Source organism: Kwoniella mangroviensis (assembly GCF_000507465.2).
Source record: "Kwoniella mangroviensis CBS 8507 chromosome 1 map unlocalized Ctg01, whole genome shotgun sequence".
NCBI lineage: Eukaryota > Fungi > Basidiomycota > Tremellomycetes > Tremellales > Cryptococcaceae > Kwoniella > Kwoniella mangrovensis.
In genome coordinates, this window is record NW_027062533.1 from 8,889,473 (window position 1) to 8,917,242 (window position 27,770).

The window sequence follows — 27,770 nt, forward strand, 5'->3', positions numbered from 1 at the left end:
GTTGCGTACTACTACACTACCTTGCATGTAAGGACCATTGGAAAGGAATAGTCTTCACCAATAACACGCATGAGAGACATAGGAGACACCAGCACCTAGGATAGATACACACCTCTTGCATAACATACTACCTATAGATACAAGATAAGAGATCAATTCGCTAGTCCTCATGAAGGAAATCCTATGATTCTCGTACTACAATGTGACAAAGCTCCCGCAGTTTGGCGGGTATCTGAGTTTCAGGAGTCTCAAATGCTAGTCTCGGAGAGAAGGTATGTTTCTGCCGTCCATCCTGCGATATCTGGCCACACCGGGTTGAAGCTCAGACTGCGGCAGTCAGTTCGTCCTTCATGAAGTATTGACCTCTCCTGCCTTCTGTGCAAGAAGATTGCCGGCGAGCGAGTCTCCATTAAGTAGTATCCTTCCTCTATTCTTCTATGCATGGATCGATGGGGGGCTTCGTGTATTTATGTACACGAAAAGTCCCGCAGGCCGACATCGCTTCATGCATTCCACCAATTCTCTTCAGGAGGGTGTCCTGTTGGCAACAACGGCGCCCGAAAGACGTGCAACTATTGCAAAGTCACACATAATCAATTTTCGAGCTCACGTTTGTTGCTTGTGCCACTTACCAGATCATTCGTGGGTGTATCCTGCTCCAGATAGCGTACGTGGGGAGTGGATCGGGTGCCATGCACTCCAGTCCTTTCAGTCATCACAAAAGACGCATCTAGCAATTGTTGTAAAGCCGTCCGAGACTTGTATAGTCACGTGACACCTTTCAGCCACGGCCAGATAAGACGGGCTGTGTTCTGTCTTTGTCGGATCACGGCTGTCTTGGTACAATGCCTGTGCGAAATATGGCCGATGAAGGTATAGGATGTCTCGGAGAGATTGATGGCCAGCATACTCTGCTGTTCAATGGAGTGCGCTATGTCTTATCAGAACTCTTTGGACATTTATAGGGAGGTGCTCACTTAAGGCGTCAAGCTGATATTCGATTTGACCATCGCTGTCGCGTACAGCGTCCTCCGGATTGGGATACGCGGAGGGCAAAGCCAGAAGAGTGTCACGATGATCTAACTAAGACCTCAGTAGACGGCCTTAATCATATAGGAGACGGCCTAAAGAGGCGAGCAGATGATAAGAGGACGACGGATGATATACTAATCTAACCGAAGTATATAAAAGGTGAACGACTTCGTTGGTACGAGCAACGAAATCGTTCAACTGACCCGGATATCGTTGAGACTTATACGATATCCTAGCTAAAGAAACGAAGTACTCAGATAGATAGGTAGACTTCCAAGGGGACAATAAACGTTGTAGCCTTGAGGAGATACTGAAGTGCAAAGTGATATCGTGATATCAATCAATAGTAAGACAAGACAACAATTGAGAATTCATGAGGGGAATCATCATGAATACAAAATTAGAGAGGATATATATATCTAACTATCCTGAAAGTCCAATGTCCATAGTAGAAGTTGAATGAACAAAGTTGAGTGATATCTACAATAAAACCTATCCTTCTCCTATATCCTACTATCTCCATATTCTACCAACGATACCAACAATATCGGTCGATGTTGTTGGATATGACCGAAATTGCTATCCGTTACGTAAATTCCTATACCAATATACCTTGTCGTGGAGGTAGCCGACATGACAAGCAGTGCTAATTGAATGAACTGAGTTGATCTACCTGCCCTTACTAGCTGCAACGTACCGCCCCTAGTAAGTTAGAGTGATAGTTCCTCTCATCGAGACAAGACGAGTTGTATCTGAGAGTGCTTCTTGGATTAGAAGCTGATTATTAAACCAAAGTAGAATATAGAGTCTAACGCTACAAGGTAGGTTGACTCATATTAACACAGCTCTTCTAGATTTGACAGCTTCGGAGATAGAATAGTGAGTGTTGGTAATGTGGCCAGTAGCTCCGGGTATTGCTTTAGATTGGGAATCTCTATCCGTACACGTCTAGAATCGGAGTATCAACGGCTGATGTTCTGACCATACGATGAAGCTATAATCTATATATCTAGACGACTCACCGAATTGCGCCCTCCTTCTGACCATGTATGTTGATATACAATAGGTAAACCTTCCACCAAGCGTTCAGGTTCTTGTGTAAGCCTCCAACCTTGCAGGCTTGGTGAACCCTCCTACATGTTAATTTGAAAGCCGAGAACCCGACAATATTTCCAGGGTCGATATCTGATGCCCAGTCTTAAACGTGAAAGTGGAAAGAGGAGATCTGGCGTTGATGAGCTAGTCACTGAGGGATTGATTGATAGACATGCTTAGGCAGAGCCGATGCTAGGTTCAGGCTTCGTACTGGAAGCCTGCTGTCTCTAATTCGGTGCAGAATGACGCTGGCTGGGGCGTTATCTGTAGTTGAGCCACCGGGGAGCACCACATTTCCCGGAAGCATAATCTTCTCATTTGTATGCTTTGACCATGCCTTGGTGTAGATTAACATGATCTCACCTTTCAACCTCAAATCGCTCTTCAACATCCTGACAACGGTGGTGATGGGGTGTCATCCGTCGGAAAGAGACAGGTCAGGAACAGAGCATTACGTGGCACTTCTCCTCCCCTTATCAGAATCAGCTTTCCGCTCATCCCCTCTCTTTGTTTCGAGATTTCGATCTTTCCACTCCAGTGTGTAACAACAACTGTACACAATACAGTATCATCTTCGTCGACCCGCTAAATCCTGGCTTGCTTTACGACCTCTTCATCGTCAACATGCCTCGACTGAATCCTGCGCTCCCAGCTATACCGAAAACATATTCGGTACAAGGATACCGACATTTCTTGACACCGCTTCGAAAGTTGATTTTTGACTATGATGCCGAATCACCTTCGCAGCAGGGTGTAAGGTAAGTGGGATGGATCAACCAGAAACATGCAATGTAACCGCTCGATCTCACACCGTCATCGGAATCGTGTTCTAACTCAACTGCGTATAATCTCTTAGGTCGTTCATCAAGAAACCTCTGATAAATCTAGCCCGAGAGAACCCAGATGTTGAGTTTGTAGTGAGGAGGCTGAAGAGGGGGAAGGCTGCGGTCTTGAGGGGACATTACGGTGAGCTTAACTGCTCAATAGTCCTTCTGAAAATGCAGTTCGCTGATAAGATAACCAAAAGTCAATGGACGAGATAAGGTGATATGTGTGAACAAGTTGGAGATGGACGGTGTGTCGAATAAGGTGAGCCGAATCAAGCTTTTGATTGCGATCATACTCCATGTCGATCAATAATATGTACGAGTTGACTTGGTGTTGACTTTTTCCCTCGATCCCGCTCATAGGTCAACCTGCTACTGAATTCATCCGGAGCCAAAATCAAACCACTCAAAAACCTCACTTTGGAAGCTGCACCAGCATCAGAATCAGCTCGAGGAGTCTGGTCCGCCCTCCATGACCAGACAAAGGCTGGACAAGGGTATGGGATATAGTTATGAGATCTGTATGCATTGTATAAGTATCCCAGAAGCAATCAATCATGATCGGTATCCTCTAAAAGGTCCCTGAATTTTCCAAATGTTTCCTTTTACGACGATCCACATATATGGCTCACTCAGAGTTCTTGCAAGTACCTATCACATGTAAAGCTCTCATTAGCTTCAAGGTTTACGAAATTGCTTGATGGATGAATTGTAAGTGGAAGACAGTATCAAACGACCATGACTCACTCATCAATCTGCCAAGCCTGTTCCCAATACTTGACATCCACTTTCAATCCCGCCTTCTCACTTTCGTTAAGTATCCTTTCGTGCAATTCCAGATTTTTCCTACACAGGACTAGATCCTGTTTTCTCATCCTCAACAAAGGGCAGAAATCGTTTCCGCCATCTCCGATATAGACGATCTTCTCGAAGGAATCTTTACCGCCATTGGCAGCTAGGTAAGTATCGAGTTCGTCACCTTTGCACATGTTTGCCAGGCAGCCTACGGAACATCCATGAGGAGGCTGGTCGGCAGGCAATCTACGTCCAATGATCAGATGATCCGGAGCGGAAGGATTCCAGTGAGCTGGGTTCGTGATGATTTGGGAGAAGAGGGAGTTTAGACCATGTTTCTATGGACGAAAAATAAGTCAGTATGTCATGACAGTACGATAGCTCGTTGGTGTCCGTGAAGTCATAGTGGAACATGAGGGGGTCGTAATAGGATATAGGAAGCAAGTTTGACAAATTCGTACTCACTTCGAGGATAGTACCGATGTAGACTTCATTGGAATTTGACAAACATAAGAAAGTGGTGTCCTTGGATCTGGTTTGCAAAGAAGTAACAGCACGCTTCATGGCTGGGTGCTATGAGTATATTCAGATGCTATCAGATACGAGACTGTACTTTGGGATGTTGAGATTGAACGTGAAAACGATGAGGAATGACCATGTATGGTGTAGTCACAAACGCAGTCTCTGTACTCACGAATGGTAAGATCCTAAGAGCTTCTAAGACATCCTCCTTCTTAAAGCCCTTCTCGTAGAGATCTTTCATAGTATCATTGCTGCATTGAACTATAGATGTCAGCCCCATGCTCAATGATCACGCTCGGCAACGCCCCATCTCACCCTCCGCTCAAGGCAATATGACCAACTCCCTTCCGCTGCCCGCCCCCTTGGCCCACCGTCCCAAGCCCTTCCGCGTCGGCCCATGCTATTGACACTCACACTACATCAGGTGTGCATTGCATACCGGTACCAGCCGATTTTCTAGTCTGCAACAACCTTCTCAACTCAGTCGATAAGACTTCGAAAACCCATCTGTCGGTATCTTGATCGACGAAGGACCAGTCAAAGTCGAAGACAATAAGTTGTTTTCCAGGCATGTCAGGAGGGACGATACGAATATAGTGTGAGTGATGTATACGGAGGTGTAGAGTACTCTTCAAAGATTATTTACATGCAACCTTGCAAAGATAGGGAATTGATCAAACGTTTGAGTTGGTCTGTCTTTCGACTTTTTCGGTCAACAATGATCAGGCACGGTTGTATGGCAATCGACAATTGCGAGGAGCCAGAGAGTGGCTATCAAATCGAATGGATGTTTCTTGAAAAATTGTCTGCATCAAGCTGATCTCAATGTCTGCGTTGGATATGTTTTGGCAAGTTGAAAAAGAGTGCAGTGACACTTCACTCTGCATTCTATGTTGCCGATCATGCTCAAAGACATTGCACAAAGGGTTTTCAGGACAAAGGCTTTCGACAAATCAATCGGATTTGGCACGGAAAGGAAGCATCTCCTGTCCCGCCAGTTGAAAAGTATGTATATATGCATACTGAATGTCCATGATGACCCTCAAGGCCCCGAAAGAAACATGTATAAGTGTATGTATATTATAAAAGTGATATATATATCTAAGTGTATATCAAGGTAATTCCAAGGAAAGTCGAGGTGTTCCTTCTTTATCTCCTGTGAACTGAAATTTATAGCCCCAAACCTGATCTGACAGCATCGGTCAAAGGCCAGGACGATCCTGTCCAATCTCCATCAATCGAGAAGACATTACATCCCCTAAGGCCTACTTGAGCGGCAAATTGACCTTTCAAGTTCATCGATTGGGTGTCGTCGTAGGTGATGATTTGGCCGGATGAGGAGGATTTGAGCCATGGCTACAAACGGAATAAATCGGGTCAGTAAGAGAGATAGTGAAGGCCCCGAACGTAATTTTGTGACCGTGCGTATTTGAGATGGGATTCTCAGCAGAATGATAGCTTTCACTTACGGTACTGGAACAACTATCCCAGTGTCTCGTGAATCCACCTGAACCAACGTATTCTCCATCTTGCAATACCAAAGCCCCTTGGTCAATCAGAGAATCAAACATGATTTGACCATCGGATGAACCTCCCCAATCGTTGTAGATGGTAACGTCCGATGCTCGATTTTGGATTCGGGTAGAGTTGGAGTTCTTATGAGGAGGTGAGGGGAATGAAGATCTTCGACGTTGTTTGAGTGATGAGGAAGTAGATTTTTGAAGGTATCCGTAGCTGTGTGATAGGAGAGAATTAACCATTAATTACTGACCGAGCATATACAGGAATTGTATTGGAGATATGATTACTCACGCTGGTACACCCAAAGTGATTTGATTAGCAGGCATACCGGCACCTGTCCAAGATGATACAGCTGCATAGGCATTCGCCAAAGGTTGAGTTGAATTTCCACAAGCGTCCGAGAGAGGTGCGTTAGGTCCCGGAGTCGAAGAAGCTAATGATAATCAAAATCAATGTAAGTTCCTATCCTATCCTATAACCGACTGATAACGAGAAGTAACACTTACATCCCCAAACATCATAGTTCATAATCAATATCCAGTCAATCACTTTTGCGAATTCCGACACGTCACTCATGGGCGAACCATTCGAATCGGCAAATGGCCAAACTTGAGTAGCAGTCGTGATGAGCGCACCTGTCGGGAGGGCTTTTCGAAGTTCTTGCAAGAATAACAGGAAGTTTGCCGAGTCATTCGAAGAAATAGCATTTCCATCTGCACCTGTTGTACCAGGGTATTCCCAATCGATATCAATTCCATCTAAATTATACGTGTTATACGCATCTAGGATATTTTGAACGAAAGTAGCTCTGGAAGCTGAATTACCGCAGATGGTAGAGAAGTATGCAGAACCTGTCCATCCTCCTATAGACAATTTAACTCTTTTACCATTTGAGTGTGCAGCAGTCACCAATCTATTCAATAAGTCCTCTGAATCGTCTTGAGTGAATTCCAGACCGTTGTTCGACGTAGGTAAGGCAAATGCGAAATCTACTACATCGAATCGGCTGAAGTCGACTGATTCAGGTGGAAGATGGGTTGCGGCCCAATCAGGGTAGTAGGCTGCCATGATAGTTGATCCGATTGCATCTAGACTAGTAGAAGCAGTGGCTGATGCGGCTGAAGAAGTGGAAGTGACGGATGCGGTAGCAGAGACGTTAAGGGATATGGTACGGGAAGGTTCGAAAGAGGTAATGTTTGAGGATGTAGAAGAGGCGAAGTCGGAAGTGAGAGTTGAGGTAATGTTAGGATAAGCAGTTGAGGAAGCTGTCAGGGATGATTGAGTAGATGTAATAGCTTCAGTCTCATTCCAGGTGAGAGAAGCGGTTTCGCTAGCTGTTAGAGAGACAGTTCCACTGGCTGTGAACGAGGCGGTTTCATGGCCTGTTACAGACGCGGTCTCGCTGGGCGTTATGGAAGCAGTATCACTAGCGGTGATTGACGAAGCAGAAGCTGTCGAGGAAGCAGAAGCGGAGATTATACTCGACGAGGAGCTCGATCCTTCTGTAGAGGAAGCGGAAGAAGAGCTCAACGATGTCGAAGCCGATTTTGATCCTGAGTGAGAGCTCGAGGTATGCTGTGAATCTGTGATACTACTTTCATAGTCTGACCACCATGACGAAGGTGAGGCAGAAGCTGTTATCGAAGGTGAATGGGATAAAGAAGATGAAGGAATGTCGGATGAGTAGATGGAAGAAGAGGATAGATACGACGGAGTTGCGTCTATTGTCGAAGAGGCCAAGGACGATGTCAAGGATATAGAAGGAGAGTCGGATAGAAAGGTGCTGGAGGGAAGGGCTGATTCGCCATCATATCCCGATATTGAAGCGGAGGCCGAAGGATAGCTTGATGATGATGATGTTTCCGATGATGTAAGTGACGCAGTATCCCATTCGGAGCTTATACTTGACGAGGAGGCGGATGGGATTGAAGAGGACACGGGAATAGCGGTATGTGAAGCGGTGGCAGAAGCAGTTTGAGCGACTGAGCTGGATGCAATGGAAGCGGTCGAAGTCACTACAGATGCCGATGAAATACTCTGATCTCCATGATCCGATCCACTGTCTCCTCCTGATCCTGGCAGAACCACTGGTACTTGGTCTGTAGGCTGAACCCAAACCGTGTGAGTTGCCGTACGCTGGACTACAACAGTAGTAGTTGCAGTGATGGGCATCAGCCTCTCATCCAGATGAGGGTGATGCTGAGGTTTTCTAGGGAGGTTTCTATGTGCTGATACGTCCGCTGGGGCAAAGAGGAATGAAAGGGCGAAAAGGAATGAAGAGGGCTTAGTGAGTGGATGCATCGTTGATAGATGTATGTTCCAATAATTTAGCTGTCCAGAGCTGATAGATGTTGTTTTTCCAAGAGCCGGTCTTGAGTATTACAGGTTGACAGACAGATCTACTGTCTATTCGAGTGATCGTTGCGCCCTGCTTGGGCTTGTATTATAGTCTGATTAGAGGAGGAGAGAAGGAGAACGATGATGGAGAGAGAAAGAATGATGAGGAGGATGATAGTACAAAGAGTGGAATGAAGAATGTACTTCTTCTTTTGATTTTGGTTTTTGTGATTCAATCAATTTGGATTTGCTAGATCGTGATGTCGCAGTATCATTCTATGATTCCTGTACTACCTGCATCACTAATTCATTCCATAGTGTTGCTGCATAGTATCAGGGTTGAAGCGTTTGTATGGAGGCGTTGTAGGTGACGTGTGGAGAGGTAAGGAGATATTAGAATATAAGGGCAAGATGGCTCATCTAACTGCCCAGCGGTAGAATATCCTTCAATGGATGGGTATGCCAATGGCTCCGCATCTTCTTGCTTCTGATAATCACACATAGATGGTACTTTAGCTGAGAGATCGTATCCAAGGGATGGCTGAACAATATTCAAAGAATGTCGTGAACCCCGACAATTGAGCCATCTCATTTTTTTCAGATTTGTTTGGTTCCATCCATCGAACACCTTTCCGACTCAGGCACAGTACGGCAAAAACGTGAGATACCGCGCACTAGTACAAGATGCTCGTTACTTTGCCCCCCTCTCGTCTGCCGGGTCGTGCATCATATGTATGAGGGTACATATATAACAGCCAGTACTGGTTATTCATTTTCCAAGACTGTAGTTCTGATGATTACCAGACGTATTGTATAATTTTTGAGTGTTACCAGTCTTTGATCTCAAGCAAGTGAACGACTGTCGACATATGTGGACCCCACCGAGCGAAATGACCATGCCAGAAATGTATGGAATGGGTCACACCGCGTCCATCCACTGTCTGATGAGAAACTGTATCTCAGATTATATGAAACAAGCATCGACCATAAGAACAGTGGTACAGTATGCGCTGTGCACCATATGCCACAATCGCCTCCGCATGAAGTACAAGACCGCACTATCCTTCTCTCCTTTCATAGATCCTCTGAAAGGTATGATGTCGATATCAACAAAGGATGTATTCATCACAGCGAGCCAACGAGCAGACTGGAAGGCCCGATGTGAGGTTGGAAGGTAACCGTAAAAGATCAAGCTCGTCCCAGGCAATGCTGCTCTGAATATACATTTCCAAACCAGTACGCATTATGCCTTCTTTACTAGACCTAGAAGACGAGACCATAAGAGCCATCAGTCGATATACCAATAAAGACACTTACATTCCCATACCATCTTATGGACCGCATTACCAACACTTCAAGTCTGAAATCAACTCAAGAGTCAGTCGAGACCTGCTGTCGTTCAGAAGTACCTGTAAGAGAATCCATAGTCTCAGTGGATTGGACGGATTACATGTCAAGGCTACTCAGGGAACAAAGACAGCTAAATGGATGAGTGAAGCACCTAGGGAGGTAGAACAAGGGGTCAGGTCAGTGAAACCAAAGTGGTCGTATAAGCCGATGTCATTTTCAGAAAGATAGCTGATCTACAGGATGTGATAGACGACTTGAAATATGTGCTCCATTCCTTACAGGTTCCGATCTAATCAGTACTTTTTCAGCTCTCATAATGTTCTTACATCGATTCGAAGACTTGGAAGAATTGATCATCGGGAATAATCCAAATATATCATGTTATCACTTACACGGCTACACTACCAGTCCAGATCAATTACCTGGAATGCTCAAATTACCTTTATTCCCCTTCTTACCCAAACTCACCTCATTATCTGTCGAAGTAGCTTGTCCATCATGCGCTGAACAAATTCCAAAAATACTAGTCCCTGCTGCACCGAATATTCAACATCTCAAACTCGCCGTTTATGGTCTACCCAAACCATTACCTCTTGGTCAATTCACTGATGCTGACCCATGGGATGAGAGTCCAGATCCTTCAGAGGTTATACGGGATATGGTGACAATGTGGTGCAAAAAGAATCAGAAGGATACCATTGGTCTGAAGACTTTGTATATGAGGTATTGGCCTAGACCTGATGAACGAACTCGTGATCGATATAGATCGACCTTTAAAAGAGCCTCAGAGGCGATACCAAGCCTTGAAGAGTTCAGGGTTGCTGAATTCAACGGTATCACGGGAAATCTAAAAAGTGGGATTAGTGTCAAAGCAGAATTTATCCACGATATATGGACATTTGAATGCGATGCGACAACAGATGAAGGCGACGAATCTCGATGTTGCTCGTTGGTGAGTGTTTTGATAATATCGTGACGCAGGTCTATTGGGGTAGCTGACATATGAAATTTTGTTGGTAGGAAGAAACACTTGTAGCTTTGTCGATGCCACCGAAGATTAAGATATTTGATCCAATCTTCGTACTCAATCTTCCGCTCAAACGACCTACAGTTCCCATCGCGTCCACCGGACACACGCGCTCGTCGTACTTAGCCAGCCGATCAACAACCCACAGACCAACTTTGGAGGAGGTCAAATCATACGAGAACACCTGTAGAGATGTCTTCGAAGCCGCGGCTCAGACCATGGTTGACACAGTACCATCTTTGGAAGAGGGATATTTTTGGGAGAAGGGTACAGAAATCTCAAAGAAAGATTGGTATCTTTGGAAGTGGAAGAAGGTGATCGTCAATGGGGCATCTCAAGTTGAAGTTGACCAGTTTCCGGAGATGATGTCAAGCGACTTTATCTCTGGTAAGCCTCGTGAACCTAACAGATTTCCCAGGATCTCGCATACTCCAAGTGGCATACCAATGCCCATGGACGACGATGACAATGACTCTGAAAGGGACGAAGGAGAAGCCGAGGTTGATCTGGCAATACAAATGACGATGGGCTTCGACGATGAGGACTTGATGCTATTCGGACCTCATTTGAACATTTGATCCAAAGCTGCTTTCCGTAGTCTGCGCAATGCAGAGTCGATTGACGATAGGTCTTGAAGTTGATAGACGATATATGAACATTTTGAAGTACATCAAATGTTTATAAGTATAGTAACATGAACTTGTGTTCTTTATGTACATGTATGTATGTCACATCCTCGAACGTCAATCAGAATCTTTCAATACGAGATGGCATCTTCACCAACCTACTTTTTCCCAGTCCGTCATACCAAGCTTGCCGGCCCAGAACGGTGTTTTGGTAATATTCACGATTCCAAGTCCAAATGGATGGATGTCTGCTCAAACAACACAGGCCAATTGATAGCTGTCGTAAACCCACATATACAGTGGATCCAAATCAGCTGCGTTGGGAACGGGCCTGACACCCATTACAGTATACCGTACAAGTACAAGCAAATGATCAATTGTCATAGCATTATCGATTAGACTCAACATATCGCTACATGAGACCGTTTTTTCATACTCGTCGCACGTAGATATAATATAGTATAGTATAGTTTGATATCGATCTAAACAAATCTTTATTCTATCGCATCAGCAGAAGCATAAGCACTGACTGGAAACTCTCTAAAACCCCTACTACTCTAATTAAACGATTAAGTACAGGCATGTCAATGTCTTCAATTCAGGCCAATCGATACATGGTATATTGTCACATCTTCGACTTCTAATCCTCCACCACATAGCGACCATGGTCCAGTTCCACAGCAACGTCTGCGCATCGTAGTGTACTTCTCCTTCCGAGTTCATTGTGACCTCTTCATGTAATCATCGGATTAAGAACGATAAGCATAATTGGATGAAACAAGCGATCGTACAGAAATAGAACCCGTATGCGTATCCTGTCGGATTACCATTGATGGATGCACTCCAGACCTGACGGATAATTCACCACCATCAGTTATCGGATCCCGAAAAGATGATCTTGAAAATGAATCTAATAGTAGGATGGGGAATAGCAGGGAGGGGCTGAAATGTTCATGTTCCGAAAAGACACTTACAGCACCACCGATGATAGGTCCAAAGAACCTAGAAGCGGACACAGTACTTTGAGCCAAACCATTAGCTAATCCAACAACGTGAGGTGGCGACATTGCGTTCTGTTGATCACATATAAACATCAGCAATCGACATGAGGCCAATATGTATTCTGGGTAGCTGGACAATCGCACTCACGATGAGTACCATGACAGAGGTGTAAGCGAAAGTACTAGCACAGTATCTTATAGCAGTGATTAAAGTCAAGCCTATCATAGAGAATTGGAAAATCAGCTTACTCTCTGCTAGGATCGCGAAATAGAAGGTAGATGTGAACTCACCTATCATAAGCATGGATCCACCCTCGGAATCAGGCGAAGCTATCTTATGCAAGACAGGCAGAGCAAAGTACGCAGGGAGGTACAAGGCACTTCCGATCCTGAACATTTGAAGATGATTGAATTTCCCTAAAGGTGGACCTAATCTCGGATAAAGGTAGAATTGGTAGACTAGTTGACAGCAGCACATAATCGCTACGAGGAACGAGAAGTGGGCCGGGTTGAGACCTAGACCGCCGGATCGATATGGTCTGTAATAGATGATAAAATATCAGTAAGTTGGCGCAGGTTCCATATGAATGAATGATACTTGCGTGACGAGGAAAGACAGGAACACTTGATCATGAATCGTACCATGTAACGCAACGAGGCCGTACTGTGAAATTATTGTGTCAGCTAGCACGCTGCGTGGCGGAACTCGATTTTTCACCTCACCTGCATGATCATCAGGAATGGCAACAAAGCGAAAGAGCTCGGTTGTTTCTCCGATACCTGCTGAGTACCTCCCGGACTAGTAGGCACAATCGCAGTACTCGTCTGACCCTCAGCGATCACACTTAATCCACCAGCGGCTTGACCGGGTCTTCTATCGGCTGGAGCAGGGAAGAATGGGTCTCCGCCAGTTTCTACTGAGGGTGATTCACCTTCATAGGCAGCAGCTACAGCAGGGGGAGTTCGTACACCGGTGTTCGAGAAGATAGCAGGCATGTGTCCCGAAGAGGTACTGAACCTTCGACCACCGTGAGATACCGATAATCTGTGTCCACCGAGAGGTTTGTATATGGATGAAGCTCCTGATACGATCCTATTGGGTCTAACACTAGGTTTTCTATGTCCTGGACTTCCTCTTGGATCATCAATAGTTGAACCAGGTGTGAGTCCAGGTGAAGGTTGAGGAGTTTCATTCTCTTCATCAATAGCTTGTTCTTCTTCTGTCAATTCTCCTTCAGTCTCATCTTCATCCTCAAAGACAGCGGTATCTTGAGCGACAGCGGCGGAGACCCATAAATCGTTGATGTTGAAGGTATTTTCCTCGTTGGCTGGTTGTGATGAGTAAGCTCTGCCCAAGTAACGTATGTACAAAGTAGATGTAACAGCTCACCTAAAAGGAGTTTCTGAGCTAAGCCCAAAGCACCTCGAGCATGAGCACCTTCTTCTTCATCTTCTTCCTCATCTTCAAGTCTTGGTATAGCTGCTGAAGCCCGTCTAGCAGCTTCCAAAGCAGCTCTAGCAGCCAAAGTGGGATGTTTAGATCGAATACCACCGTATCCATAAGCCGTACCCAAGCTTGCTCTGCTGTCTCTTCTGGCGTGAGGGGTGGTGGAAAGAGCGGGATACCCAGCACCATGAGAAGCAGCCTCGGTTTCACCAGGAGATAACGCCGCGTTTCGCTTGATACTGAAAGATGGAACTCGGATGGCTGTTCTGCTGGATGGAGCAGGGGAAACGGTACGTTCGACAGCAGGTGATGCTCCGGCCAGAGGTTCATCCTTTTCTACGGTGAGAGTGATACGAGATCCACCTCTCACACCACCATCCCAAGAAAGGAAACAAGCGAGGATCGCGCCAGCAACGAGAATGACACTAGCGATAAGAGTAGGAAGGACGTAAGGGAAGCCCTGGAATAGACCTGAGAGGTCAAAAGGATCATCAGCTAACTGGTTCACAGCAGCTGAAAGACGAACATGGAATGCTTCAAAGAGCACGATAGAGTGGACGCTCACCGATCTTGCTCAAGAATGTTCCAGGGAAATTGTCCACAGGACTTTCAAAGACACCACCAATGATTGGGCCGATCACACCTCCAAAACCCCATGAGAATCCTAACACAGCATATGCTCGAGAAGCATTGGTATCATCTGTCAGATCTCGAATGGATCCTCGGAACTGAGAAGTAGATTTAGCTATTTACACAGGACTATTAACACTGTCAACACTCACTACACCAACAGCACCACCAAAGATACCTTGAATCAGTCTCACACATATAGCCTCGGGCAGCTATCGGAGAGCATATCAATTAAGGGATCATGGTGCGCAGAGATGATGACATACAGATTCAGAAGTACCAAAGATGGTTAAAGCTAAATATCCAAGTCAGACAATCACACATGTCAGCTGGCCTCTTCGGTATACAACTTTGGTAGCTACTCACCAATTGCACTTCCCAGTAAACTAGCTACCAAGACAGCTCTTCGTCCATGTCTGTCTGCTATACTACTCCATAGAAGAGAGGTAAAAAATTGCGTGATGAAAAAGACCGAGACGAGATTACCAGTCCATAATCCGACGGCTGCCTCTGTTTCACTGTTTTTCTCTCTCCCGGATGAAATGAAGAAGCCTGACAGGTGTCATTAGCGATATGTTGCTCGAAGGAGAAAACGTCTGAATACGCTTACCTTCGACCATCTTGAGCAGAAAGGGGGTGCACAAGTTTGCAGAGAGCAATTCAGATAACATCGCCTAAGCAGATGAAGACGATTATTGTCAGTTACATCCAGTTTGTGTGCGCCGAGCAAAGGGAAACTCACGATACACATGACAATCATGGGTAATACAGGTAGCGGAGTAGAATAAGCAGGTCTGATTCCAGGTACTAACGTAGGTAATTTTGGTTGGAGATCCTCATCATCCACTAAAGGCGATCCTATATCTACTCCACCACCTGTGGTACCTCTGCTCATCCTTCTCCCACCTCTGCCATAACTTGCGAAACTGTTCCTCACTGATCTCCTATGACTTTTGGAGGCTGCAAGAGGGAGTGTACCGCCCGATCTAGCTTGGAATGGCGGTGAGCCATTTGGGGAGTTGAGATTGAGGTTGTTGAGATTGCGCTGAACGGTCGGAGAGGGCGTTTCGGTGGATAGGGCCGAATCGCCCAGGAGATCGGTCGCGGTTGGTCGAGGGGGCAGGGATATCTTGCTAGGAGGAGTGGCCGTCATCCTGCTATAGTACAGCTACCTCCTCTGTCGTCTTACAGGAGTGACGAGCTATACGATGAGAAGAGAAAGAGCGGGCGGCAACATTTAAATGGAGGATCATCAAGGTTGTATCGGACGATGGTGGTGAATGGGTTCAGTTGACTTTGAGTTTGTGTCCACGTGGTGATTCATGGAATGGACGCGTATCGTATCGTATCAAGAGAGCACAGTGAATGAACGAATCGTGAATACATACACTCGCGACGGACCGGACTGCCGTAATGCAAGTGAATGGGAGGAATTGGTATGAGATGCGGAGTCAGAATAATACTACTCTTCTGCAGGAGTAGTGAGCCGAGAGACAAACAGTCTGATTGGGTTCGTGGGTATGTATGTATAGGGAAATGCCAACCTGGCTCGGGTGTTTGTCGGTGCATCGTTCAACTTCAACCCTGACCGTACACCAGCTTGCATGTCACTGCTGCGTGCTGCCAATCCGATTGCTGATTAATCCTCGATCTTGAGTGCTCACTCGTGATTCCCAATCGGTGCGGTTGACCCAGACAATGGGCTTACAGCCGTGGGCCTCGAGATGGACGACACTTGGATACTCACATCATCTGCTCTGAGAGGAGTTCAGGGAAGTTCTAAGATACATCTCAGAGTGTTCTCAGAGCGATGATCCCGTCAAGCTTCCTGTTGAACATGGCCTGCCGCAATTTTACCCGACAACTGTTCTAAGAGCTGGTCTCAGAGCGTTCTGAGAGCTCGTTCTTAGATTCTCAGATTGTCGGAGTGCGTACCAACTTCTCCTTGCTCTGGTCTGATGCTGTGATAGGATATAATGAAAAAAGGTTATTTTACCCTGAATATGCGATGTTATCTCTATTGTTCCCTCTACATGCTCTTTCTGGTCTTGATATTCACTTGCCAAAAAGTACAATCTACGGGCATCATTTCTCATAGGTTGAGTTTCTAGAGCGATGAATTTTTAACGAACAACATAAATCACAAAGCAAGAAAGATCAAGGTATAAATACCAGGCGTCTTTGCGAATTTCTTTCTTCTTTTATCCTTTTCGTCCTCACATAAATTCAACATTCCGATCTTCTTGTTGCCGTAGAATATCGTTAATACCTTTCCACTGCTTGTAAACAACAACGTTCCTATTTCATACTGCCCCAAGAACTTGTTTGATATGTCTGATTCAAGCTCCAGACCCCTCAAGTCTGTTCATTTCGCCAAACCACGTCCATACCTCCATCTCATACCAGACGAACTCTTGATCGAAGTGGGAAAATACCTATTACCAACTACCAAGCTACCCCTTCCATCCTTACAGCCTCATTTTGAGAACTATAGACACCCTTTCGACCGACGCGCAAATTATGGAGATTATATATCCTTCAGGGAATCGTGTCATAAGGTATCTTGTCTATTGAAGCCCATCGACAAGGATTTTGAGATTGAGATCAAGAGTAAAGAAGGGTTAGAAAAGTGGTTTAATGCTCCCAAGGAAAAACTGAACAATGTTAGGTGAGTTTAGCCCTGCGAAATGAGTGCTCTTGACTTTTTCGAATCTAGTGATCTACTTTTCAAGTGTCTCGCTGACATCCCATGCGCCTGTTGGTTTTCGTCCAGTCGACTTCGCCTTAATTTTACTCTAGACCCTACCGACGATGTAGCCACAGTCTCAATCAGATATTGGGATATTTTCATCTCCCTCTTACTCAAAATGCCCAATCTTGTTGAACTATTCTTCACCTCCACTCCATTCTGCTATCATGGGAAACATGGTCATACCCCTTTATTCGAACTGCCAAATTCGGACCAATCACCTTTGAACAGTATCATTTCATTTGGTAACGAAGTGAAATGTCGGTGTTGTGCCGAGCATCTAACTCGTCTATCGACTTGTATGCCCAATCTCAAACATTTGAAATGTACTTCTCAAGATAGTGTATCTCAAATTAATACAGAAGACGATTTCGAACCTTACGATTTCATGATCAACAATGATACTGAAAATTTGGAAACTTTATATTTGAAATATTGGGATTAAGACACATTTGGTGAAATACCCATGATAGAATTAACAAGCGGTTCTCCAAAATTCAAAAAATTGATTTATTCGTCGCATGCTATCGAATCGCCCTATACGCTCAAACAGAAAGGTCTGGTCGAAGCCGTCCAGGATGATAATGATCAATGGCATTTTAGCGTTGGGAAAGAGAAGGGTTTGGATTTAAATTTGAGTGGACTTCTGGTCAGTGATCTTGTATGTATCTTATTATCTCATCTACTTGAGGAGAACAGAAGATCTGACCTGTTGCATTGATCAGAGTCTGTTCGCCGAAGAATGGTCTCAATTTAATAACATGGAAGAATATGATCCTGGACTGGTCCTGAATCCCGTTCAATACTTTACTCGGACCATTAATGGTAAACCTCCTAAACGGAACTCAGAGCCGATGTTCCCATACGCATTGCAACAAGTGCCTCCGGAAGTGCTCGAACAAATTCGAATCGTTGGTCCGGAAGAGTACGAGAGGGTATTGAAGGAAGCAATGATAGAGGCTACAAAAATCATGAAGGCCAATTGGACAAGTCTGAAAAAGGTTTATTGGTGGCAAGATAGGAACAAACGACCTGATTCACCTACGAGAGATTATCTTAGATGGACCGCTGTGATTACCGATGGGCCTCGACTCAATCAGGCGGCGACGGTGAAGACATGAACCAAGCTGAACAAACTCCGGATGGTATACAGGTCCTGATCGAAGGCCCGGAACTGATGTATCATGATCTGATTTGGTCAGATGAAGGATCGATTCCTCCCGATGTGGAAGAGCCGCTGGATGAGAGAAGTGTAGGAAAATGAAACTAAGAGGAAATTCGAGAATGGAATGGTGGGATTGCAAAACCTATCAGAAGGGCTCCGTAAGGAAAAGCGAATCAAATTCAATCAAAGAAACAAAAATCAAAGGCGGCAAATCCTACTTCGAGCACCGCGTCAAACACATCATCTCCAGTCATCAACACCTCATCACTTTTGCTCTGGGTCCGTTTGGCCGAAAGCTCGCTGGGACGCTTCGCGCATGGGTGCTTGAATCCAAGTAGGATCCATGACCTTCTCAAAACTGTTCCTTCTGCTACCCTGTCAACGGATAGAGGATTCCAAGTGACCTTGACTCGATCTATTCACCACTCTACACCTCTCATTTAGTCATACAAGTCCCCTTCATCCGCTATTGTATTTGGCTGTCAATGTGTTTTACAATTGTGAACATTTATCTCGCTCTCTGGAGCTTCATACTATCCTCGCTTTCTTGTCTTCCTCACTCTGGGAACCAGAATGATACGATGTTTAACAATGCCAAGAGAAGGGAAATGTCGATGTACGCATGCTCCGTCGGACAAGGTCAGGTAATATGTATGAAATCGTAGTATCAGGTAATTAAAGTATTTGATATGCATGGAATGTATACAACATAATATAAAAATAATTCACACTTCAAAGCATCTCGTGAGGTTTACGATTTTCACATATCATCATGTCTCAACGCAATTTTTTAATCTAGTTATCATCGTCATCTTCACTTCCAGAATTAGTACCACTATCCGAATCAGAGCAAGGATAATCCTCGCCACTAGGTGATTTAGGTGTTCTTTCACCTTCTCTCGAACCTACAAATTCAGGAAGTAAAATTCATGGACTATTCTCTATGACAATTTCATCTCCTGATCTAGTCCAATTCCATTGTAACCAATCAAGTTCATTGGTCTCTGATCCTCTTTCCCATAATGCCCCACCTTCCAATGTAGGGGAATACTTTAACAAAGTTGTCGCAATAGCAGCGGCAGCATGTTGAAAGTTGACTTCGTACTCTTTCTGTTCGGCTTTATCTTCTTTGATGGCAATTGGATCATTATCGGGTCGTCCTTTCAGCCACGATCGACGTGTCTGCGTGAGGGTGGCTTCCTTGTTCATAAGTCTTCTGTAGTCTAGCTCGATGAGGATAATTGGATCGAAATATTTCAGATGGGTGTGACTGGATTCAGGACAAATCTCCTTCATGACGTCTTCCTACAGAACGGGATGCGAAACGAAATCAGTCATAGAAATATTATATTAGCTTCTGACAAATCAAATGAAGGTTGAAGATCAAGATAAAATTCACAAAAGATTGATATCCATCTTGACCAGCTTCTACTACTTGCTTTTTGACTTTGAAATTCCATTCACCTTTTCGGTTCTTACGACCTTTCACGGTTATACCAGCAGCGAGCATGTCTTCATTCTTATAGTACTGCGTTGTCCTGAAATCTTCCAAATGAGGCAAAGAATTCAACGCTTCCTTGATGGTACCAGTCCAACCAGATTTAATCCTATCACTGCGCAACGGAGGATATTTCAGATATAAAGTCTTCAATTGATTTCGTCTACTGCCACTTTCGTCATCTTTACACCAGGTATCAATGATCTTCTTAAAGCTCTCGGAGGGGCTATACTCGACCGTATCACTGGTATATTCTCCAGGAGCTACTAGTCTAACTTTGAGATGTTCGAGTTGTTTGGCCGCTGGAAGTATCATATGAGGAATAATGATCGAACAGGCAGGACAATCGATTGAGATTGAGAGCGATTTCAGATTGGTCAATATGGGATATCGAGGTAGTCTCGGAGCTTTTTTCAGTTGAGATAAGTTATAGTCGTAGTAATCATGACTACATGAGAAACTCTCATCCATGAGTAATTCTTTCAAGGAAGACAAGTTGTGAAGAAGTGTAGAGAACGCAGTCCAAGCTGAGGTTTTATCTGAGCCTGGACGTTGAGGGTGGTATCTTAATCGACTATCATTGTAAGCAGAGCATAAGTTTAGCACATAAGGATGATTACTGAGCATGAGAGAGAGACAACGTGCATCACTGACCTGACTGCCTTTTCCACCTCAAGGGAACTTTCGTTCAACCAATATTTACATTTCATCCGGTCTTTGATGTACACATGAATGTTCTCCAATCCACAAACATCGCGTATTCTCTTGCAGGTTGATCTGAATGCTAAGAGATCTTTTGCAGAGCTACTTCTGACATCTCCTCGAAAGTTCTGCCAATGTGGTCCGTAGCTTGGGTAGGAAGGATTGAGTCACGATTAGTGAAGTAGGCGATACGTTGTAGTACTTCGTCAGTCAGGTCTAAGAGATGAGGAGGCATTCTGCAAGTAAGCGAGGCCTAATCAGTCCGGCAGGTAGAACCCGAGCGCCAGTGGACTAAAGTAGCTGGACGCTTCTAGGTGGGAGGGGGAGAAGAAAATGATCAGAAGAGAAAAGAGGAAAGAGGAAAGAGGAAAGAGGCAAGAGGAATGTCAACCTGACCACCTCCACCGATACGAGTACTGGTACTCAGGAACGCAAGATCGGCGATCACCGAACATGCAATATCAGATATGGATAAAACTACTCGATGAAAAATGCACTGTCTTGCTATGTATCTAAGGATCCCGTCACGAAATGACAGCATGTTAACCAAAAAGATCATCCGTGTCATACAAGCGAGGCCGAGGCAAGATCTTAGAGGTCCCAATCGTCATCTGAATCATCATTATGATCATCATCTTTGACATTCTCTGTCGAATATACTTCACCTTCCGTATTCTTGAATCCGTATTCTTGAACCCGGCTGCTTCGAACAGCTCGGACTCAATCTGCAGACCATTCCCAGCTCAACAGATACACATGAAGCTCGATTAATGATCCTTTTAGTCACGGCGCTCCCAGCGAGTGGTTTTGAGACGACTTCCCTTTTGGTATGACACTTCAAAGACACGACGAGAACTCAAAACATATCCGCTATCTGCACGACCAAGGATCATCGCATGGGACATATATATTAGACCACCACAATGAACAGAATATCTACAAATGACCATAATGAAACAGACGTACAAAATCATAAGATGTTGTTGATCTACGGATGTTGTCTACAAACGAACAAGTTCATCGATTGTCAAAACAGTACAATACCATGATTGTCATCTTTAGTCGCTGCTGGAAGCCAAAACTGGATCGTCAACGGGTATACTGTATGTGCAGAGGAATGACACACACTCATCAGTTAACCACAGGATTGTGATCAGCCTTCCGTGTGCGGTTCGTAATGCTCTAGCCTGGTACCGTCCGTGTTGGCCAAGAACTCCGCTGGGAATCGTTCGGTGAACGGATCAAGTCGAACGTGGGATGATCCGTCCTCTGCTTGATCTATGAACCAGGACCATCTGCGATAGTAATGCTCATCCTGTTCGCCCACTCGCTCCCATGCCCAGAAACAACCAGATTGAAGAGTTGGGATCCAATGTGCTAATGCCAGAGCCGCTTCTCTTACAGCTGCACGGAGTCGAACTGGACGAGCTAATCGATTCTCTTCAATCGTACCGTGAACCTGGCGACTTGCCAGGTATCGTGTCTTGGTTAAAACCATGCAAGGGAAGTTTTGTTCAACGGGCGAAGTGTCCAACGTGACTTCCAGAAAGCAATCTATCATGTTTAATTGGGTGAATTTAGAAAATTTGTCGAGTAAAGGGTGCTATTGATATAGTCAGCAGTCAGTCATGCATGATTTCTGGAAGAGAAAAAAAAAGCGGAAGACGACTTACTGATTTAGGTGGAGTAGTAGAACTGGATGCTGAACGATTTAGGGCCTCCTCTATCGATCCACCTGGATCGGTCAGGTCGTTAATGACTTGAAAATCTTGGACCAGTTTGATGGAACCCGTGTGTTCGTCATATGCTGGTATGGTGGAAGACATAGTGTGAACCTGGGTGTTATACTTGAGGATCCTTTGCTGAACCCGGAACAAAATCGAAGATCACATATGCGGGGGCAGGCATGAGCCAGCTCGTCAAGAACTTGAATAGGATCTTCTTCACCTGATCCTTTGAGGAAAAGCGTGACAATGGGAAAGATTCTACGTTGATGACGAGCAGACCATGTGTCCAGGATTGTACTGAGTTTTGTTGAAGAGCTTTCGGACCAGCACAGCTTGAGATGGGAGATATTTGGGCATGCCGGAATCAGAAGCTTCGGAGCGTATCCTGAGCAGCATATACACCTGAGCTGGAAAGCCATAGACTGGACTCGAGGAAGGATGTCCAAAGAAGGCGGTGTCAGGTGCTTGATATCATTCCGACCAGCTCCATGGAAGCAGAAAGGCAAATCCTCTATACTCAGTTCTTCTAATGATGTAAGCTGGGAGACGAAGGTGGTGAAAGTCTTCCACATGGTCTGAGCATCTCACTTCTCCTTACTCCCCTGTTCAGAAAATTCCCAAGTATTGATGCATACCGCAAGTCGTCTTAGACAATGACAAAAAGCAGCAATTGATTCAGTAAATAACAACACAGTTCAAACAGTCAATTAGGCAAAGGAGCGACAAAGGTCATTTACCTGATTCCACGCTTGAAATGAGACGGCTTGGAAGAATACCGCTCAAGACTCCTCCACGTAGAAATCCCCAAATGTAGGCCTCGGAGTGGGATGGCAGAAAAGGTTCTTCTACAGGTCTGACGGAAGTGCAGAAAGTCCAAATTATTCCTCGCATGGATTTCTGAGCTGAAGTTCTCGAAGTAAGGATTCAAAGAAGGAAGTGGGAGATAAGTATCTTGATGGGTGAAATGAGCGATTCGGACGAGCACCTCATCAGGGAGACCCAGAGGGCCATCGGGCATGGTGTACGAAAGGGGACCTAATGAGTGGGATTCTGTATAGTCTGATAGGATGTGACCACTGAGGTGACCATATCTAAGAGCAAAAGGAAAAGAGGAATGAAGAAGATGAGTGTGTCGCACGAAAACCATCCTGGGGTCGACCAAACACACTGGACACACACACACACACACAAATATCAACCAACGCATGAACTACACAGCACATCGCGGGAAAGTGGGTCGCATGGTATGGAACTTACAGCATGATCATTGAGTACACCCTTTGCCATGACTCAAAACGCCTGTAAGCATGCACCTATGGATCTCAAGCATAAAAGGCCATGAATAGTCATAGTCAAGCTCTGAAGGCACATACGAATGGACTGGTAAGACTCTGGACCAGTACTGCTGCCACCGTCCTGATAGTGTTTCAGGGTCCATTCGTTCAGGAGTCCCCACACGACGTCAACGCTCACAACCACAACTTATGCAAGGTTAACAACCTCTGCCTGTTTACTCCTCTCTATCATAGCCATCAACTTGACAATATGATGCCCTCTCGACCTCCTTCCACGAGTAAGTCATCGCCTCAGCCGATGGACGTACCACTACCAGCGGATGACCAGCCCGAAGCTGGGCCATCCACCGCTTCCTCCCTTAGATCACGAGCTTCAACACTGTCGTCAATAAAAGGCAAGGAGAGAGCTGTAGTGGATGATCAGGACTCACATAATGATGTGGAAGAAGAGGATGAGTCTGATGGTAGTGATGAGGATGATGAAAAGGTGACCGTCGCGGAAGATCGCGTACATCAGATACAAAATGAGAAAGATCCGGCCAGTGGTCAAGATGGTAATGATTATGAAGATGACACTATTGCAACCGAAGAAGAGGATGACCAAGACGAAGATACGGAGGAAGCAGAGGACGATGACGAAGAAGAAGAGGAACCGTAAGCTACTTCCTTCCCCTTACCCGAGCTCATTCAGCTAATCCTGTGATGATCATAGAGCGCTCAAGTATAGTCGGTTGAAAGGTCGTATTCCGGAAATCTTAGCGAAAGATACAGCTTCGACCATAGCGGTATCTCCCAGAGTAATAGTAAGCTAAACTTTCTCTTCGAATAACATCGACCTCGGCTGATATCAATCTGCCTCAGGCGCTCGGAACGCATAATGGCATGGTGCATGTGTTGACGTACGAAGGAGCCAAAGTCAATTCTTTTAGACCTCACGCAGCCAGTGTGACTTGTTTAAAGATGGATGAGGACAATGACTTTGTAGCTACATCGAGCGTGGAAGGTGAGTTTGCTTATCAAATGAATTTTATCACCTTTCTGATGTGCTCCTTGCTGACTTTCGTCATTCTACAGGCCGAGTTGTCATACATTCCCTCACATCAACAGAATCATACGCTTTCGACTACAAACGTCCGATGAGAGCTATAGCTTTAGAGCCAGGGTTCGCAAAGAAAACCACTCGTGCTTTTGTATGTGGTGGAATGGCCGGAAACCTTATCATGCAGGAGAAAGGATGGTTAGGGTATAAAGAGCAGATAATACATTCTGGAGAAGGACCTATCTGGGCGATAGAGTGGAGAGGAAATTTAATAGCTTGGGCTAATGATCTGGTAAGCTGTTAAATCAACAACTGATAAAATGACTGCAAAGAAATATGAAAGCAGAGCAGGGCTAAGCCGACTTTGGCCTGATCGTCCATAGGGAGTCAAGATATACGATACCACCACTTCTCAGCGGATAGGGTATATCGACCGAGGAGCACATGCACCCCGAGCAGAATTGTTCAAATGTACTTTGCAGTGGAAAGATGATCATACACTTATCATCGGCTGGGCAGACCACATCAAGATCGTTCGAATACGGAATCGAGCAAAATCTCAGACTAGTACTGGTCTTCCAGCATTGACTGTGGAAATGACCTCGATATATCAAGTGGATTGTATGATATCCGGATTAGCTCAGTTCAATTCTTCTTACGTGGTATTAGCATATATCGCTCCGGATACATACGAGAACGAAGCTACGGATAACCCAATGGAACAGCGACGTAAAGCTGCCAACCGACCTGAACTTCGATTGATCGATAGAGGCGAAGAAGTGAATGCGGATGCCTTGAGCTTGACAAACTACCATATGTATGGATGTAACGATTATTCGTTGATCAAATCGCAAAGGGAGAATGAACATGTTTTCTTCGTGATCTCACCCTCGGATATTATCGTGGTAAGACCAAGAGATGAGATCGATCATATCGATTGGTTGGTGGAAAGAGAAAGATACTCGGAAGCTTTAGAATCGGCGGAGGAGTTGAGGAAGAAACATGGGAATGCTCTGGATGTAAAAGCTATAGGACTAAAGTATATGAACCATCTCTTAGCACAAGGTAAGAGTATTTACGTACCGCTTCAGATATATAAAGCTTATGATATTATCACAATAGGTCATTTCGAACAAACTGCTTCACTTGCACCGAAAGTGTTAGGACAGGATTCTGAAGCTTGGGAAAAATGGATATACACTTTTGTTCAGCATCATCAATTACCTGTAAGTTCAGCTCGATCAGTTATATCTGCGTTTTGTCAGGCTGATTTGAGTCTTACAGACCATCATCCCATATATACCTACCAAGGATCCCCAGCTAGGCAAACCAGTCTATGAGATGGTATTTGGACATTTGTTGGTGAACGACAGAACGGCACGTATTGGATTCTACTCTCTCACGATATAAATGCTAGTGACAGCTGACCAGTTTCATCTGTCTCACACTTCAGGCTTTACTGAAAACCATAACTTCCTGGCCGACAGATATATATGATATGAACACTGTCATGGGAGCTGTACAAGGAGAATTGGAAGCCACTAAAGATGACCCAGTCCTCCTGGAATGTTTGGCCGAGTTGTAAGTCTCTTCCCATTGGTTTCGCTTGAATCGTGGGAAAAACATGTACTGACATCTTGCTGTAGACACCTGATCAACCGACAACCGGCCAAAGCCTTGCCATACTTCCTTCGTCTACGAAGACCTCACGTGTTCGATCTTATAAGAGAGCATAATCTGTTTACCGCCGTACAAGACCAAGCTTTATTATTGGTCCAGTTCGACCAAGAACGAGAAGTGAATAAAGAAGAAGTGAAAGGAGATAAGAGTAAACACGGCGCGGCGATTGAGCTCCTGGTTGATCATACTCATTCCATACCTGTAAGCGTACCAGCCCTTTTTCTTTACCCAGAGGAAAGACCTGAAATAGCTGACACCCCTTCTCTTGGGCAAAATAGATTGATAGAGTTGTACATCAGTTGGAAGAAAAGCCAAAATACCTATACATGTATCTAGACGCGCTGTTTGATAAAGATCCTCAATTCTGTCTACCTTATAGCGATAGAATGGTCAGTACTACCCAAAATAAACCATCCGTCGGACTGTGCGAGTGTTGACATGTATTGCACCATCCAGGTCGAGCTCTATGCGGCATACGATCTTGACAGGCTGATGCCTTTCCTTCGAGCTAGTAACTTCTATGATCTAGAAAAGGTGAGCTGCGATATGACTTTGACGCGAGGATATCGCAATTGACAAGTCATCTCGAACTGTATCTTAGGCGTATGAGATCTGTAAAGAACGTGATCTGGTCACGGAGATGGTTTTCTTACTCGGTAGAATGGGTAACAATAAGAAAGCATTGATGTTGATCATAGAGAGGCTAGGTGATGTGCAAAGAGTAAGTCACAATTGACCGAAGCAAGATTCTGCTGCTGTATGCATGATCAAACATACTAATTTCGTTATTGCGAGTATAGGCAATCGATTTTGCCAAGGAGCAATCTGACGAAGATCTCTGGGAAGACCTCTTGACGTATTCGGAGACTCGACCCTCATTCATCAGAGCTTTACTGGAACATGTTGGAGCTGAGATCAATCCTATCAGGCTGATCAGTAGAATCAAGGATGGACTGGAAATTCCGGGATTGAAAGAGGGCGTGGTCAGGGTATTGATGGGGATGAATCTCCAGGCGAGTATCTTGATCTGTCTTTCGTGGGGTTTGGTATTGTAATCCAGCTTGAGGTGGTCTTTACCTAAAGATGGCAGACTCTCAGTCTTCAATAGGGATATTTTCAGGAGAGCATGGCTATATCAGGTTGAGCTGATCGTATTTTTTCGCATTGAAACAGGTGTCACTCCTCGAAGGATGTCAACACATACTCAATGGTGACTGTAGCAATCTAGCCTTGGAGTTGCAAGCTGCTCAAGTAGGAAGTACAAGATGTTCTCGTGAGTCTTATCTGCCGTCACTCCGATATCTTCTGCAAATCATCTGCCCACAGAACGAATTAGAGCTAATGGATTAACATTCTTAGCCACATCAACCTGTACCATCTGTCATTCACCTCTATTCCTGCCCTCAACCAAATATCCCTCTCAAACTTTAGTCTTACTATACCTATGCCAACACCTGGTTCACGCTCATTGCGCATTACCAGAAGACGTCGAGTTGCCTCAAAGACAAGAAAATATAAACGTAACTTATCTGTTGGCTAATGGTGGTAGTGGTGCAAAAGGACAAAATTGGAAATCGAGGGCTATAGGTGGGAAGTTGGGATATGCAGCTGCTGTCAGGGTTAGAGTGGGGAAATGTCCTGTATGTGAGAAAGGTGGCGGAAGGCGGGCAAGTAAGATTGGTTAGATTGTGATGATCCGATTAGA

The 27,770-nt window shown here is 44.9% G+C and overlaps 10 protein-coding genes across 10 annotated transcripts; 5 read left to right on the forward strand and 5 right to left on the reverse strand.

The window, feature by feature from the left end:
• Window positions 1–2,751: 2,751 nt before the first annotated feature.
• On the forward strand, window positions 2,752–3,464 carry I203_103363 (mitochondrial 54S ribosomal protein mL43; the record flags this gene model as incomplete). Its single annotated transcript, XM_019149340.1, has 4 exons — window positions 2,752–2,885; window positions 2,984–3,093; window positions 3,155–3,216; window positions 3,318–3,464. The coding sequence occupies 4 exons, from the start codon at window positions 2,752–2,754 to the stop codon at window positions 3,462–3,464; spliced, it is 453 nt and encodes a 150-aa protein (XP_019001365.1).
• Window positions 3,465–3,697: 233 nt separating this feature from the next.
• I203_103364 (uncharacterized protein) lies at window positions 3,698–4,843 on the reverse strand (the record flags this gene model as incomplete). The annotated part of the gene is made up of 4 exons (XM_019149341.1): window positions 3,698–4,087; window positions 4,215–4,322; window positions 4,444–4,522; window positions 4,686–4,843. The coding sequence occupies 4 exons, from the start codon at window positions 4,841–4,843 to the stop codon at window positions 3,698–3,700; spliced, it is 735 nt and encodes a 244-aa protein (XP_019001366.1).
• Window positions 4,844–5,441: 598 nt separating this feature from the next.
• I203_103365 (uncharacterized protein) lies at window positions 5,442–8,093 on the reverse strand (the record flags this gene model as incomplete). The annotated part of the gene is made up of 4 exons (XM_019149342.1): window positions 5,442–5,627; window positions 5,741–6,005; window positions 6,084–6,225; window positions 6,299–8,093. 4 exons carry the CDS (start codon window positions 8,091–8,093, stop codon window positions 5,442–5,444), a joined length of 2,388 nt encoding a protein of 795 aa, XP_019001367.1.
• Window positions 8,094–9,374: 1,281 nt separating this feature from the next.
• Window positions 9,375–11,084, forward strand: I203_103366 (uncharacterized protein; the record flags this gene model as incomplete). Its single annotated transcript, XM_019149343.1, has 3 exons — window positions 9,375–9,655; window positions 9,729–10,431; window positions 10,500–11,084. 3 exons carry the CDS (start codon window positions 9,375–9,377, stop codon window positions 11,082–11,084), a joined length of 1,569 nt encoding a protein of 522 aa, XP_019001368.1.
• A 789-nt stretch (window positions 11,085–11,873) lies between these two features.
• On the reverse strand, window positions 11,874–15,363 carry I203_103367 (uncharacterized protein; the record flags this gene model as incomplete). Its single annotated transcript, XM_065517301.1, has 13 exons — window positions 11,874–11,981; window positions 12,107–12,205; window positions 12,282–12,352; window positions 12,425–12,672; window positions 12,736–12,797; window positions 12,857–13,461; window positions 13,524–14,051; window positions 14,146–14,308; window positions 14,363–14,422; window positions 14,477–14,505; window positions 14,577–14,762; window positions 14,821–14,884; window positions 14,953–15,363. The coding sequence occupies 13 exons, from the start codon at window positions 15,361–15,363 to the stop codon at window positions 11,874–11,876; spliced, it is 2,634 nt and encodes an 877-aa protein (XP_065374119.1).
• A 1,177-nt stretch (window positions 15,364–16,540) lies between these two features.
• I203_103368 (uncharacterized protein) lies at window positions 16,541–17,404 on the forward strand (the record flags this gene model as incomplete). The annotated part of the gene is made up of 2 exons (XM_019149345.1): window positions 16,541–16,878; window positions 16,984–17,404. The coding sequence occupies 2 exons, from the start codon at window positions 16,541–16,543 to the stop codon at window positions 17,402–17,404; spliced, it is 759 nt and encodes a 252-aa protein (XP_019001370.1).
• Window positions 17,405–17,425: 21 nt separating this feature from the next.
• On the forward strand, window positions 17,426–18,223 carry I203_103369 (uncharacterized protein; the record flags this gene model as incomplete). Its single annotated transcript, XM_065517302.1, has 3 exons — window positions 17,426–17,608; window positions 17,685–18,029; window positions 18,113–18,223. 3 exons carry the CDS (start codon window positions 17,426–17,428, stop codon window positions 18,221–18,223), a joined length of 639 nt encoding a protein of 212 aa, XP_065374120.1.
• An 828-nt stretch (window positions 18,224–19,051) lies between these two features.
• On the reverse strand, window positions 19,052–20,332 carry I203_103370 (uncharacterized protein; the record flags this gene model as incomplete). Its single annotated transcript, XM_019149347.1, has 3 exons — window positions 19,052–19,429; window positions 19,524–20,196; window positions 20,277–20,332. 3 exons carry the CDS (start codon window positions 20,330–20,332, stop codon window positions 19,052–19,054), a joined length of 1,107 nt encoding a protein of 368 aa, XP_019001372.1.
• Window positions 20,333–21,477: 1,145 nt separating this feature from the next.
• Window positions 21,478–22,150, reverse strand: I203_103371 (uncharacterized protein; the record flags this gene model as incomplete). Its single annotated transcript, XM_019149348.1, has 2 exons — window positions 21,478–21,927; window positions 21,998–22,150. The coding sequence occupies 2 exons, from the start codon at window positions 22,148–22,150 to the stop codon at window positions 21,478–21,480; spliced, it is 603 nt and encodes a 200-aa protein (XP_019001373.1).
• Window positions 22,151–23,599: 1,449 nt separating this feature from the next.
• I203_103372 (uncharacterized protein) lies at window positions 23,600–27,750 on the forward strand (the record flags this gene model as incomplete). The annotated part of the gene is made up of 15 exons (XM_065517303.1): window positions 23,600–24,000; window positions 24,059–24,149; window positions 24,208–24,349; window positions 24,421–24,677; window positions 24,769–25,450; window positions 25,508–25,611; window positions 25,670–25,762; window positions 25,839–25,966; window positions 26,032–26,266; window positions 26,344–26,454; window positions 26,522–26,599; window positions 26,667–26,786; window positions 26,866–27,078; window positions 27,239–27,338; window positions 27,425–27,750. The coding sequence occupies 15 exons, from the start codon at window positions 23,600–23,602 to the stop codon at window positions 27,748–27,750; spliced, it is 3,081 nt and encodes a 1,026-aa protein (XP_065374121.1).
• Between the last annotated feature and the right edge of the window lie 20 nt (window positions 27,751–27,770).